This window comes from Saccoglossus kowalevskii, chromosome 12, assembly GCF_978046115.1.
Source record: "Saccoglossus kowalevskii chromosome 12, keSacKowa6.1, whole genome shotgun sequence".
NCBI classification, from domain to species: Eukaryota; Metazoa; Hemichordata; class Enteropneusta; family Harrimaniidae; genus Saccoglossus; species Saccoglossus kowalevskii.
In genome coordinates, this window is record NC_140652.1 from 26,936,461 (window position 1) to 26,948,697 (window position 12,237).

Here is a 12,237-nt window from a genome sequence, read left to right on the forward strand (position 1 = left end):
AAAGTTGTTTTTAGTAAAACTAAAAGGGCGTTGCACCTAAGAGTCCTCTAAACAATACAATTCATTTCCATGAATATGGGTATTTACTGTGTTATACCACGAATTTGGAGAATTTTGCTTGTTTTTATAGTCGGGTTTTTGGTGAATTTTCTACGAACCCCTCCGTGGTTGCCGTGAGCGTATATTATGTAACTTCTTTTGTTCATATGAACAATAGGATGATGTTCGGTTCAGAAATCATGTGAATGTTCATAGCGCACGTCACACAATATGCATGTGTATTCACTATATGTACGGTTTTGGGTATATCTTGCTGTCGCATACGACTTATGTACCACTTCCGTGCCACTGAGAATGTTCTAGAACCGTACTGAGTCTGGGTGGAATACTCTAGATTTTGTTTAGAAACTGGTTGAATAGGTAATAGAACACTGTAGTAGGCAATAGAAGGTAGTGGAACATTATAGAAATTGGTAGTAAGTTCCAGACTCATTATGTATGCTGATGTAATGGTCTATTTATAGACAGTGTGGGTATATATAGGGGAGTTGTTCAGCACTGAGATCAGATCGGAGATCTCGTTGAATTGTATTGGAGTTTAATTATCTAATTATTGGAGTAGTGAAGTTTTACCGCATTATTGTACTTGATGTTTGCAGAGTATAATAATACCAGTACCAGTTGAAACCTCATCTGTTGGCTCCGTGTTCGTATTTTATCATCGCCACCAGGGAAGTCTTTCTGTTACTGTTGCTTGCCTCTTACCTGTACTATATCAATTACGGTAATATTACGTTGCGTGTGACACTTGCTTTGCCTCGTCGCCATTGTTCTAATTCTGCTTTTGTTTTCTGTAAGTGACACTTATCCCAATTTTTTTTTAAATCAGATAGTTCCTCGCTCAAAACTGCAAGTAAATGGAAAAGATTCTTTACTGCGATGTGTCCAAATTCTAGTCAGCTAGTTTTTAACGAAAGGATTTTCCACATGATGAACGTGCATCAGACAGCAACACTACACCACTTTGAAAATACATTTTACAGGTAAACTGTACTGAAATAGATAAACAGCATATTTTACTTATTAGTAAAGAATAAATGTGAAAATATTAGTTAAAAATAAAGACAAAGAATGAAAACATACTAGTTCATGAAGAATACAGACTTGGTATAGAGATCGATGGTAATGAATGATGGTAACAAATATTTTGCACTATTTATGTGAATAATGATCCAAATAGTGGCACAAATCAAATCAAAATAATTTACAACAAACTAAAATTATTCGAAAACAAGAAACAAGAACAAACGCATGATGAAAATTATCTATCGATAGTAACATAGAGCAGCGTTGACAAAATTAAGAATTTGAAAATATAGAAAGGACAAAACAAACAAATATATTGCAGTGGTAGGAAGTGCACTAGTTGTAACCAAAATGAAATTGAAGACGAAATGCACTTCTTACTTGAATTCAAGTTGTATGAAAATGAGAAAAAGGGAATACATTTCTTACATTGCATCAACAATAAAAATTTTCTACAAACTATAATAGAATAAATAGGAGACAGATGACATGATGCTAAAATATTTCATTACCGCTCTACTTCATACGATGGGAGTAACAGCGTTTTTCTTCCAAGGTAGACGTGCATTGAATTGATTAGAGTTTAAAGTATAGATCAAGGGGTTGATCAGGCTACCAAAACATGCCAGGGATACGACGAAATTAGCGCAGTGTATACCCCTGTCCGCTAAGCCAACATCCAGGAGTAAACTCAAAATAGTAAAAGGCATGTATGATATTAAGTAGAAAGCAAGCAAGAGAACACCGGTCGTTAGTGTGGCAATATCCAGTGGTTTCCTCCGACGCTGCGAACCTGGACATTGCAAAGATGCCGCTACGGCAAGCTCGTGTTTGTGTGTTATACAGTAGAGGACAATATAAGAAGCGAATATGCTAAGAAAACAAATGAAACTCACACCCACGCCAGTTTTTGTTGCAAGTGGAGATATGGGTGATAATGGTTGGAATGTATTGCACGTGATGTCTTCACCTGCAATCGCCTTGAATACTCCGTATGCATTGCCTACAATCCACGACACAATTATGAAAGCGATGTTGAGATTCCTCTTGGTACTGAGAGATGTCTTGTTGGTGACGCTAATCGCCCTATTGATGTTTATGCTTGCCGACATAAGTACTGTGGTACACAGAGATGCATAGAGTATGAATAACTGAAACTCACATGTCATACCAGTAATGCTGATTTTTCTGCCACAAAGACTTTCCAATGTCAATATGAACCGCATCGAAGATGGTATTAAGCATACTATAATGTCTGATAACGCCAATGATACCAGCTGATAGTTGGGTCCAGTTCGTAAGGGTTTGTTGGCATATACCATGTAACAGACCAGTACATTTTCTGATGTTCCAACTACTGTTGTGGTTATGTAGACAATCGCTGATATTACAGCAAAAGTGGCATCTCCTGTAGACAGAGGCATTGTAACGGTATAACGAATTGAAATAATATCTAATGCTTATATAGGTACTGAAAGTGTATTCACTTCATTTTTCAGTGAAGCCAGCATTTTTAATGATTCGTTAAAACTCTCATAATGAATTACAAGTAGTATTATATGCATTAACCACGTGACTTTACGTCACCACGCCCTAGTGCCTAAATCAATATATTTGTGACGTAGAAACGATAAAGGTATACAACACTTTTACTTAATTATGCTTACATATATGTCACTGCGGCAGTATACAATTTTAACGAATCTCATTAACAATGATGCGATTGGAGGAAAATATGTTCAGTTATCTAAATTTCAATTAGGATTGAACGAGTTACATACGGCATCAAAATGAGAAAACAATTACTTTTATGTTTAACAAAATTTACACAGCTTTGCACAAAAAGCGATAGTGTGTATTTAATTATTGTTTTTGTTTAGGGCTTTCAAAGAACTACAATGTGGATAATTCAGATATAATGAGCAATACCTTTAAAATGTAACAACCACTGCGAAGTTGGGTTTTCTCGTTAAATTCTTGTAAAATGTACGATCAAGTCAAACCCCATAATGGGCGAAAAAATATATATACAACGAAAAGAATTATTTTCAAACAATTCTTAATAATATTCTGATCAAACCTCCAAACAATTCCATCTATTGTTAATTTCACATTCGTGTTGAATGTATTTACACCCAGTGTTATTGAGAAGACCGAGTATATTTTACTAGTACTCAGATTTACTTTAAAATGAAATGACCATGTTTCAACGAACGTTCAATTACGTAAGTATTGAAAAATATTAATCCCATACTTTTCTTCTGAGCCTGTGTCACAAAATGACACATGTTTTATATTTGTCGCGATCACAAAGAGCGACTTTATTCATCTATTTTTAATATTTTGTACCAGTATTTCGATTTCATAAATGCATCGCTCTGTGTTGCGAACGAGTCATCAATCTTCCAATATACTATACAATTGGATAAACAACATGAAAAAATAGTGTTTATGTATAATCACGTTATGACCGAAGTTCAAAGTTAAGCAGCCAAATAAAAACAAAGAAAATGTTTGGCCATGACTTATTCCTCTAAGGTATCATTATCCGCATTGTCAGGATCGTAATATACAGGGTACATTGTCACTAACTTTAACTCTAATTGCCGAGTCACACACGTATGTTAGTAATTATTTTCTGCTAGTTTCCTCCAACTGGAAATCAAAAATTGTCTGCGTGTTCTTACGTGTTTATGTTCTACCTATACGGTTTAACATTTACTTCTATGCTATCGATAAAGAGCCATGGCTCGAAACGTCCAGCTATGTTTAATAGTTACATAGGACTACGATTACCAAATATTATCTACTATATATCATATTTATCAGTCCGAGCAGCGTTTATTTATTAACTGTTCAGAAGGTGAATTGATCTATGTGAGTCACTACTACATAATTTGTGCACAATGGTCTGCTAGGTAACTTTAACATACTTTATAACGAAATACGCAGTAAAACATATGAACAAAGAACGTTGTCTGATAACACAAAGTCATAAAAGCTATAAAACATTGCAGTGTGTGAGTTTGATACTAGAATGAATAAAATCCCCTAGGTTACTCAGAAATGTACATTTTTCGATACAGCCAAACAGTAATTTGCTAAGGCTGCCACGTACACTGAAAAGGTGCTATGTAGGTAGGAAATAATCACTTGTTGACAGGATGTGAATCCTTTTGCCAAATTACGCAATTATATGATAATAAGGATATCAAAAAAAAAAAAAAAAAAAAACGGCTATGGAAAAAAACTTGAACGCACAACGATTCAACAATCAATTAACAAACGACGTAGCTTTGTTCATGATTATATTTTGCTCTTTTTCAGAAAGATTCCAAATCTGTGTTATAGTAAAACTGTACAAATCAAATAAATCTGATCTGAACTAGAATTATGACATATGGACAATATTCAAGACAGTAATACTTTCGCGTGTGCATAATTGTGTGCATAATGATCTATATGATGGTACGAACCTTATTCATGATCTACATAACATAAACGACTTTAAAATTCATAGCATGTGGTTTAAGTGTCATGAATTTGTTTTTGCGTATCTGTTAACCGACTTAATTAGTTGATTATTAGCTGAATTGCTGTGTTATGTCTGTCATGGTCTAGGCCTAATTGAAGTTTTGGACGGAACTTGGCTCAGTGATTTGGAACTAATTACGAGATACCGTCGCTATTCTGACATCCGTAGTTATTAATGTAGTGAACGATTAATCAAAAGATATGACGTATTCAGTACTTAGTGTGATTGGCTTTATGATTGAAGGTTACGCCCTAGAGTCTTTTTACTGCTTTGTAATTGGTTAGAGTTTTGAAAATGAATAAAGAGAGTTTGAGTTGGTCTTGGCGAATACTCCACGACAGACGCAGTCCGAGAGAGTCCAGGGGCGAGCCTTGAGGCAGTCCAGTCTTGGGCTAGTCTTGGGTCAGCCTTGCGAGAGTCTTGGGGATTTTTTCCCCAGGGCGCTGTGTCTTATAGAGTGCTCGATTGACCGACTAAGACGAGAGTTGAAACGTATTTCGTTGTGTGTGTCTTATTTGACTGTAAAGTTAAAGTGACTTTCCCGATCCCGTACCTCAAGGGGACGAGAATAGAGACGAGACGAGATTCCCCCCTGACAAGTGTGGAGAACCCCGAGAGAGGAGAATTTACCCCTGAAATAAGCCCCTTTCACAATTGTTGCCAAACAGACTACAACGGCTTGCGACTCGAAATTTTTCCCGTTGTACGACTCGTTGTAGCCGTTGTACCACTTATTGTACGATCCAGATGCGACAAAATGGTCGCATCTCGGTCGGGAAAAAAACCGTGCTGCTCCGATATTTTGAGCGACTGACGCGATGAAAAATAATTGCACGACAGGCAGTACGAGTGTTGTGCGACTTTGCACGCACTCGTAAGACCCCGAACGAGTGTTGCACGAGTATTTTCACGTCGTACGATGATGCGTCCTGTCGTACGAGTCCGTTGTACCACCCTAAGACTATTGGAAGACCTGTCTTGCCCCCTTTGTTGTACGATTTGTTTTCACCCCCAATATAAGCTCGAGAACACCTGAGCTTTCATCCCAAATGTCTGGACCATCCATACTGTAAACATGGCTGCTGCTCGACCAATAGCTCATGGGAGGCTCTTACATTTGCTAAGTCTGAGAAGGCAAATCCAAAACGTTCAAGACAGACATGTCATATTGATGGCCTTACTCATCCGTAGACGTCAAAGACATGCAAGGCAAAGAAGAAGGTGGTGGGTCAAACCCTGGATTGAGAGACGTGTGCTGTTTGGACAGTATGATAATCTGATGCCGATGCTTGTATTTTGGTTGTGTCTTGTTTACTGTAGCAGCGTCTCGTCAGGCATCAGCGGTTGTAATGAAGAAAGTCGCATAGCGTGTCGTATAGGCCAACACCTCGCGCGACAGGTGGTGCGGTGTGTCGCACAATGGGTCGTAGCCTTGTGCGATCGGTTGTAGTAGTCGTACAACGGGTCGCTAGGTCGCGCGACATATGGCGCTACAAAACGCATATGTCGTGCTACTTGTTCGCATCATCGTCCAACCGTTGCAGCCGTTTTACGACTGTTGCACCCGGAAACATGAAAATAATCGCACGATTACGTCTCACGACTGTTGTATCCTGGTGCAGTGGTCGTTCACCTCTCGTACGATTTTATATATTGCTTGCGACTCAAAGACAACACTTCTACAACAGGACGGAAAAAATATTTTCGAAAAAAAAAATTATCGCACGAGTGAGGCGCCAATTGTGAAAGGGGCTTTACTGACAGTGCATTGAAAACAGCTTCAATTGATCCCACGTATCACTGCTATGTTTGGGTATAACAAACTGTTTCTAGGCATTTTAATGGATTCCCAGTTTCTCACATGTCGAGAACGTTACCTACTAAAGCCAGGTATCAATTTCCTCTATATCTAGTGTTCAAATCTAAGTTCTTTTTTAAGGATAATCATGTTACTAGGTGACGTCAGAATTTGATATTACGAAAATGGAGCATATTAATTTTTTGTTGGTATCAGATTGATGACACGGACAATTAACGTGAGCCATGCGCCCTCACCGATGGAATCAGACGCAAATAGATATAACTATCTGTAGTACAATGTAGTTGTAATGACAAACGAAAGCAGCCCTACGCAATAGCTATAAACTTATATAACCTTATTATAAAATTGTCATCTCAGGGTAATTGATCTCTTACACGTGACATTAACCGATTACTGCCGGTTTGTGAACATCGTCCGAATCGCACGATCCCGTGTCTTCGACCTATAGGTCTCTACACGCTACCGTGCGGGATCGCATAGGCTATTTGCGTATCTTAAGCAGTGAGATCTGATTGGACGCGCCTTGAAACAAGGAGCCCAATCAGGTTGGACGTACCAAATTATAAAACAAAATTCCGCTTCCTTTTTTTGTCGCTATGAAGACGTCCTTCCCACACAAAACTGCGTCGATTGCCTGTACCTGATTAGGCTTGAGGGCACCAACACCGAACACTTTTGCAATTTTATCATCACAAATATCACGATTCATGGGCGCCGCCATTTTGTTTAAATTTAAATTTTAATTCTGGTCAATATAATCCTATGCCCAAATTACAGGTAGTGCTGGCTGTTTCACGCCTGATTGACTGTGTTGAATTACGTGTCCGTGAACAAACCCGGAATGTAGTCCGGTGCCATATCACATACATGTTCTCACATGACATTTGTGGAATGCATATCACCAGAGTATAACATTACACGTTACAAGGTTTACTTTCCATAAACGAAATTTGGTCAGACGTTTGTAGACCATCATGTACACTCACATAATTTACTAATAATTGTCCTCATTAAGCAATGATGAGTGACCGGAAAGCTATCAGTTATTAAACACGTTGTCATATTTACCCTATAGTATTTACCTGTTTTGTTTTTGTTGCTACAATTGAGGGCTCCTCGATTTCGACCAGCCAGGTTGATTTACTGTTTACGCCAACAATTTAGCAAAATGAGAATGTTGACAGTATAAAAGATAAATAATCAAATTTCAGTGACACATTGACAAATCCGTTCAAACCCAATCAGTGGATGCACATATTAATAATTCTCATATTTAATGATTATATTTCGAATGAATTAAGTATATTTTTATTAACATAATGTTATCCGCAATATCATAGCTCTTTACTACAATTAATCCCGTCATACATTGCTGCTTTGAATTCTGCTTTAATTTGGTCCTGAACAAAGCTATCCCAGGAAGAACGGAAAATTCGAAGTTGAAGTTACAATATGAGCAAAATAATGAACGTATGGATTTTGATGAGTGCACGGGAAAACAATCCAAGAGTTTGCCGAGCACCACAAATGATCCTTAATGGGAAATGCTCAAGTTCAAAACAGATTAAGTGTCTATCTTGCAATCGTTGCTTAGTATATCTCACATGTAAGTCTGTGACTTGGTGACACCCTAAGATTTTTAACACTTAATCACAAAAAAATATATAAGAAAATAAACTTTAGGCAAAACAACTATAAATTGACTCAATGTCTTGTGAATATCATGAATGCTGCATATGACGTTAATTGTATCAAAAGAACGTTCAAACAAAATATAGATGAAAATAGCTTTTAGCTATAATGGTGAAGGTTCAGGTGTCGGATGCGGGATTCAAATTACTTGGATTCAGCAACATTAAGTAGATAAACCACGTTGGAACTGGCTCCCTATAAGCTAGTTGCCTTTACATGGCTCTGTGGATTTTCTATACAGCCTAGTACTATTTATGATCACTTTGTATATTGTAATAGCTGTTGTTGCCTTTATCAATGTAAGTATAATACATGCTTCCGTGCTAGCAAGTATTGCAGAAATTGTTCTACCAATTCATGCGATTAGGTCATCTTAAACGCCGGATCTGTTTTGGAAGAAACGCTGATGAAGCAACGTAAAACAAAGTAAAGTCGCGCACCAACAAAAGATCACCGAAAGTGTTACACTGCATTAAAAAAAAATACAAAAATATAATTATAACAGCAAAATACGCGCTAGTACTAAAGTGAAGGGTAATGTATACTTTTCAGAACTCAGAATCTCAAAGCTTCAGAACTCAGAACCAACCTTTCAGAACCTCAGAACCAACTTTTCAGAACCTCAGAACTAACTTTTCAGAACCTCAGAACCAACTTCTCAGAACTCAATTTCAAACTTACTTCCTCATCTTTGGAGGTCATCTTTTAGGTTATTATCAATATGACAAGACCCTCCCAAAAATATGCAAATTAGATCAATGCAGTTATTTACGCTTACCCAGCAACCATTCAGTTCATATGTGGTAGGATCACACCTTCAAACGAGTAAATGTGCATCTGACAGTAATGACCAGACCCTCCCAAACATATGCAAATTAGATCAATGCAGTTATTTGCTCTTACCCAGCAACCATTGAGCCAATTTAGTTCATATGCGGTAGGATCACACCTTCAAACGAGTCAATATACGTCTGACAGTAATGATCACGCCCTCCCAAAATATGCAAATTAGATCAATGCAGTTATTTGTTGTTATCTTAACCACCACCGTGTCGATTTTATTCATATTTGGTAGGATCACACCTTGGAATGAGTAGAGTGTAAAATCTCTAGTTTAGGCGTCACTCTAATTTATGCGTCAGGGAAGAGTGAAAGTCCAAAAAAAATATTACATTATAAGAAACTTAAAAAGTATAATTTAAAAGAAATTTCAAATAAAAACAAACACAAATGCATTGCTTAGTAGCAAATGATGGCGGTAGCACAATCCGGTCATGCTGTGTTTCACTTGTGAATAACTTATCTGTTTTCGAAGTGTTGCAGTTGGTAATTATTACTAAGTAGTGATTAGAATAACATACAACAAATAAATTCATTGAATTGTTATGAAAGGCAACTTAGTTTCATTGTAAATAAATGATTTCGGTCACATGGATACGATGTCCGACTTTTTTTTCCATACACGAGTTGATCTGAAACTGCATTCTTTGACCTGATAGGTCAAATCGCTAATTTAATGGAGCCATCATGTTCGATTTACAGACAGAGAATTTTCACTGGAGCAGCGACTATACCTGGCATCAATTAATACTTATTTTTGCCAGCTAAAAATTGATGAAACGAAAATTTATTTACTGTTCGTGCATAAAGAATATTACTGACATACACACTTGATCATTACAACAGAATCCGTAAATATGTATTATAGTAATAGTAATAATGAATTTATTAATCCCTAGAAATAATTTTCATTGACAGCAATAAAATGTTAGCAATAAAGTACAATACTAAAGTCAAATGTCAGTTATTGTTATTTCTGATTTCAAATATTTCTAAGTAAGTATTCACCAGTTTGTCTTATTATTTCTTCACCTGAACTCATAATATATTTAAATATCTGAACATCAATTTTAATTTTTCTGGATTATTAATATTATTAAATAACCTTTGTCTTTCGGTTTCATTGCTTATACAAATTCTGTATGCGTTTCGGAGTTGGGTGTGTCTACCCTTCTCTATTTCAAATACATGACTGCTTATTCTGAAACAAGTTATTATGATTTTATATTACATGAAAGCAAATATGGTTTAAACTTTATATACATTCTCAGTTTTCTATTATCATTTGTTAAAATCAACTTCCATAACTTAACATACCTTTGTCAGATATTATTTTGTATGATTATTTTTTTACTGTATTTTCAAAGACAATGTTTTTTACTGATGTGAACCAATGTAATTTTTTTTTGTTCTTCAAAAGCTTGTTATGTAATAATACTGTCTGATAAGTCACTAATACGATACCGGTGATTCGAGGAGAATATATTCCCACCTAGTATTATTTTGCAAAATTTTAAATGTAACTGTTCAATTGGTGTATTGTTCCATATATTTTAATTATGTCCCCAAGTTGTTGCTTCATATAACACAATTGGTTTAATACATATTGAAAAAGATACATAAATGTTCTAATGTTGCCCGGTCATTCATATAAAGATTAAAAGACACTGGGCGTATAGTACATCTCTGTCTACAATCAGCAGTCTGATAACCTTTTTAAAACCCAACCTGATTGTTATTTATAAATTATGCTTCTCTGAAATATTACATCACTTACTATTGACTAAATTACAAAACACACTGCCTATATCTGTAAACTGCTACCCCTATAATTTCCAGGTTCCTCATTATGTTGATATGCTATTGTCACAGAAGTGGTGATTTCTCTGTTGTACACAACTCATCATCAGTAGAGTTCTGAGACACACCAGTCATGTCTGGAGCTGTAATGTCAAAATAATCCACAATGTAATACAACTGATTCATGATATATAAATTACCAATATTAACATTTATCTAGTTAATCAAATTCAACTGGATTTATGAATTCACATAATAGACATGAAATCCAAATCAATCTTTTTTAAAACCCAGAACTAGGGATTTTCTTTTATCACATCTTATCATATTCTAAGTGTACAAACATGGTATAACCATTACAACCTTATTCATTAATAATCTAGATGACTCTTATTCTGTCAGCCCCATTTACATTGACTTGACCAGATAAAGATTAAACAATGAATAGATGGATACAAACTAACAATACAGGATTTTTTCTTTGCATGGCAAATGTGACAATACAATTTCTAAAACAATGCAATAATATATCTCAACAATATGTGCGCAAATTTAGGTGGGAACAATTCTGCTAAGAAATGGACAATTGATTGATAAGATTTACAAATTTGAAGATGATCAGATCATAATTGTTTGAGTTGACAATTTAACCAACATATTAAACACAAATCAAAATCGAACTTATTTGATATCCAAAACTGCTCAATATATCCAAGTTATTGCGACCACAAAACACATTTACAGTGAAGTCACCACCATCAACAACAACAACAACCATTATTACTACAACAACAACAAAACAACATTGAGGGCAGATATTATTCCTCGTATACCAAAACTTTCATCTGTGAAAGTAAAACACCATAGTACAGAGGGAACTGCATTATATTATAAATCCATTAAAACAATTTTACCCAACTTTCCTTGCATCGACACAAAAATATTACAGTTACATAGAATGATAAGGTCAACTTACTGGTTGGCATGGAAACTCCCTGCAAATTGATAGGACTAATGACGTTTTGTCCAGGTTGTGGCGCTCCTTGCATGTTTGTTACCAAGGGAAGCACTTGCAATCCATTTCCTGTCTGGTTAAGAACCAGATAGATCTGAAGGTAAATACACAGAATGAATCAAATTAAAACACAAACTAATCAAATTTTGATTTTTGCAATATTGGTTGTAAATAGTTAAAATTATGCAATTAAATTATAATATTCAAATCATTGCAGTATTGAATTATCTTCAATTATAACATTCAGAGTGCAATCGCATGCCGTTGCAGTATTGAATTCACATTACCAGAGCTAATTATAATAATAAGAGTGAAATCACACACCATTGCAGTAATGAACTATAATGAATTATATGTAAAGAGTGCAATCACACACTATTGTAGTATTAAATTTTTATCAATTACATACTATTGCAGTACTCAATTCTCATCTAAGGTATTTTTCAT

At 35.7% G+C, this 12,237-nt stretch overlaps 1 protein-coding gene across 1 annotated transcript; it reads right to left on the reverse strand.

The window, feature by feature from the left end:
• Positions 1 to 1,607: 1,607 nt before the first annotated feature.
• LOC144348367 (melatonin receptor type 1A-like) lies at positions 1,608 to 2,510 on the reverse strand. The gene has a single exon (XM_078007753.2). It carries the CDS (start codon positions 2,508 to 2,510, stop codon positions 1,608 to 1,610), a length of 903 nt encoding a protein of 300 aa, XP_077863879.2.
• Positions 2,511 to 12,237: the final 9,727 nt, after the last annotated feature.

Bases quoted from the DNA above. Each gene is read 5' to 3' on its own strand.
- LOC144348367 (XM_078007753.2), bottom strand. From the start codon at position 2,510: ATGCCTCTGTCTACAGGAGATGCCACTTTTGCTGTAATATCAGCGATT.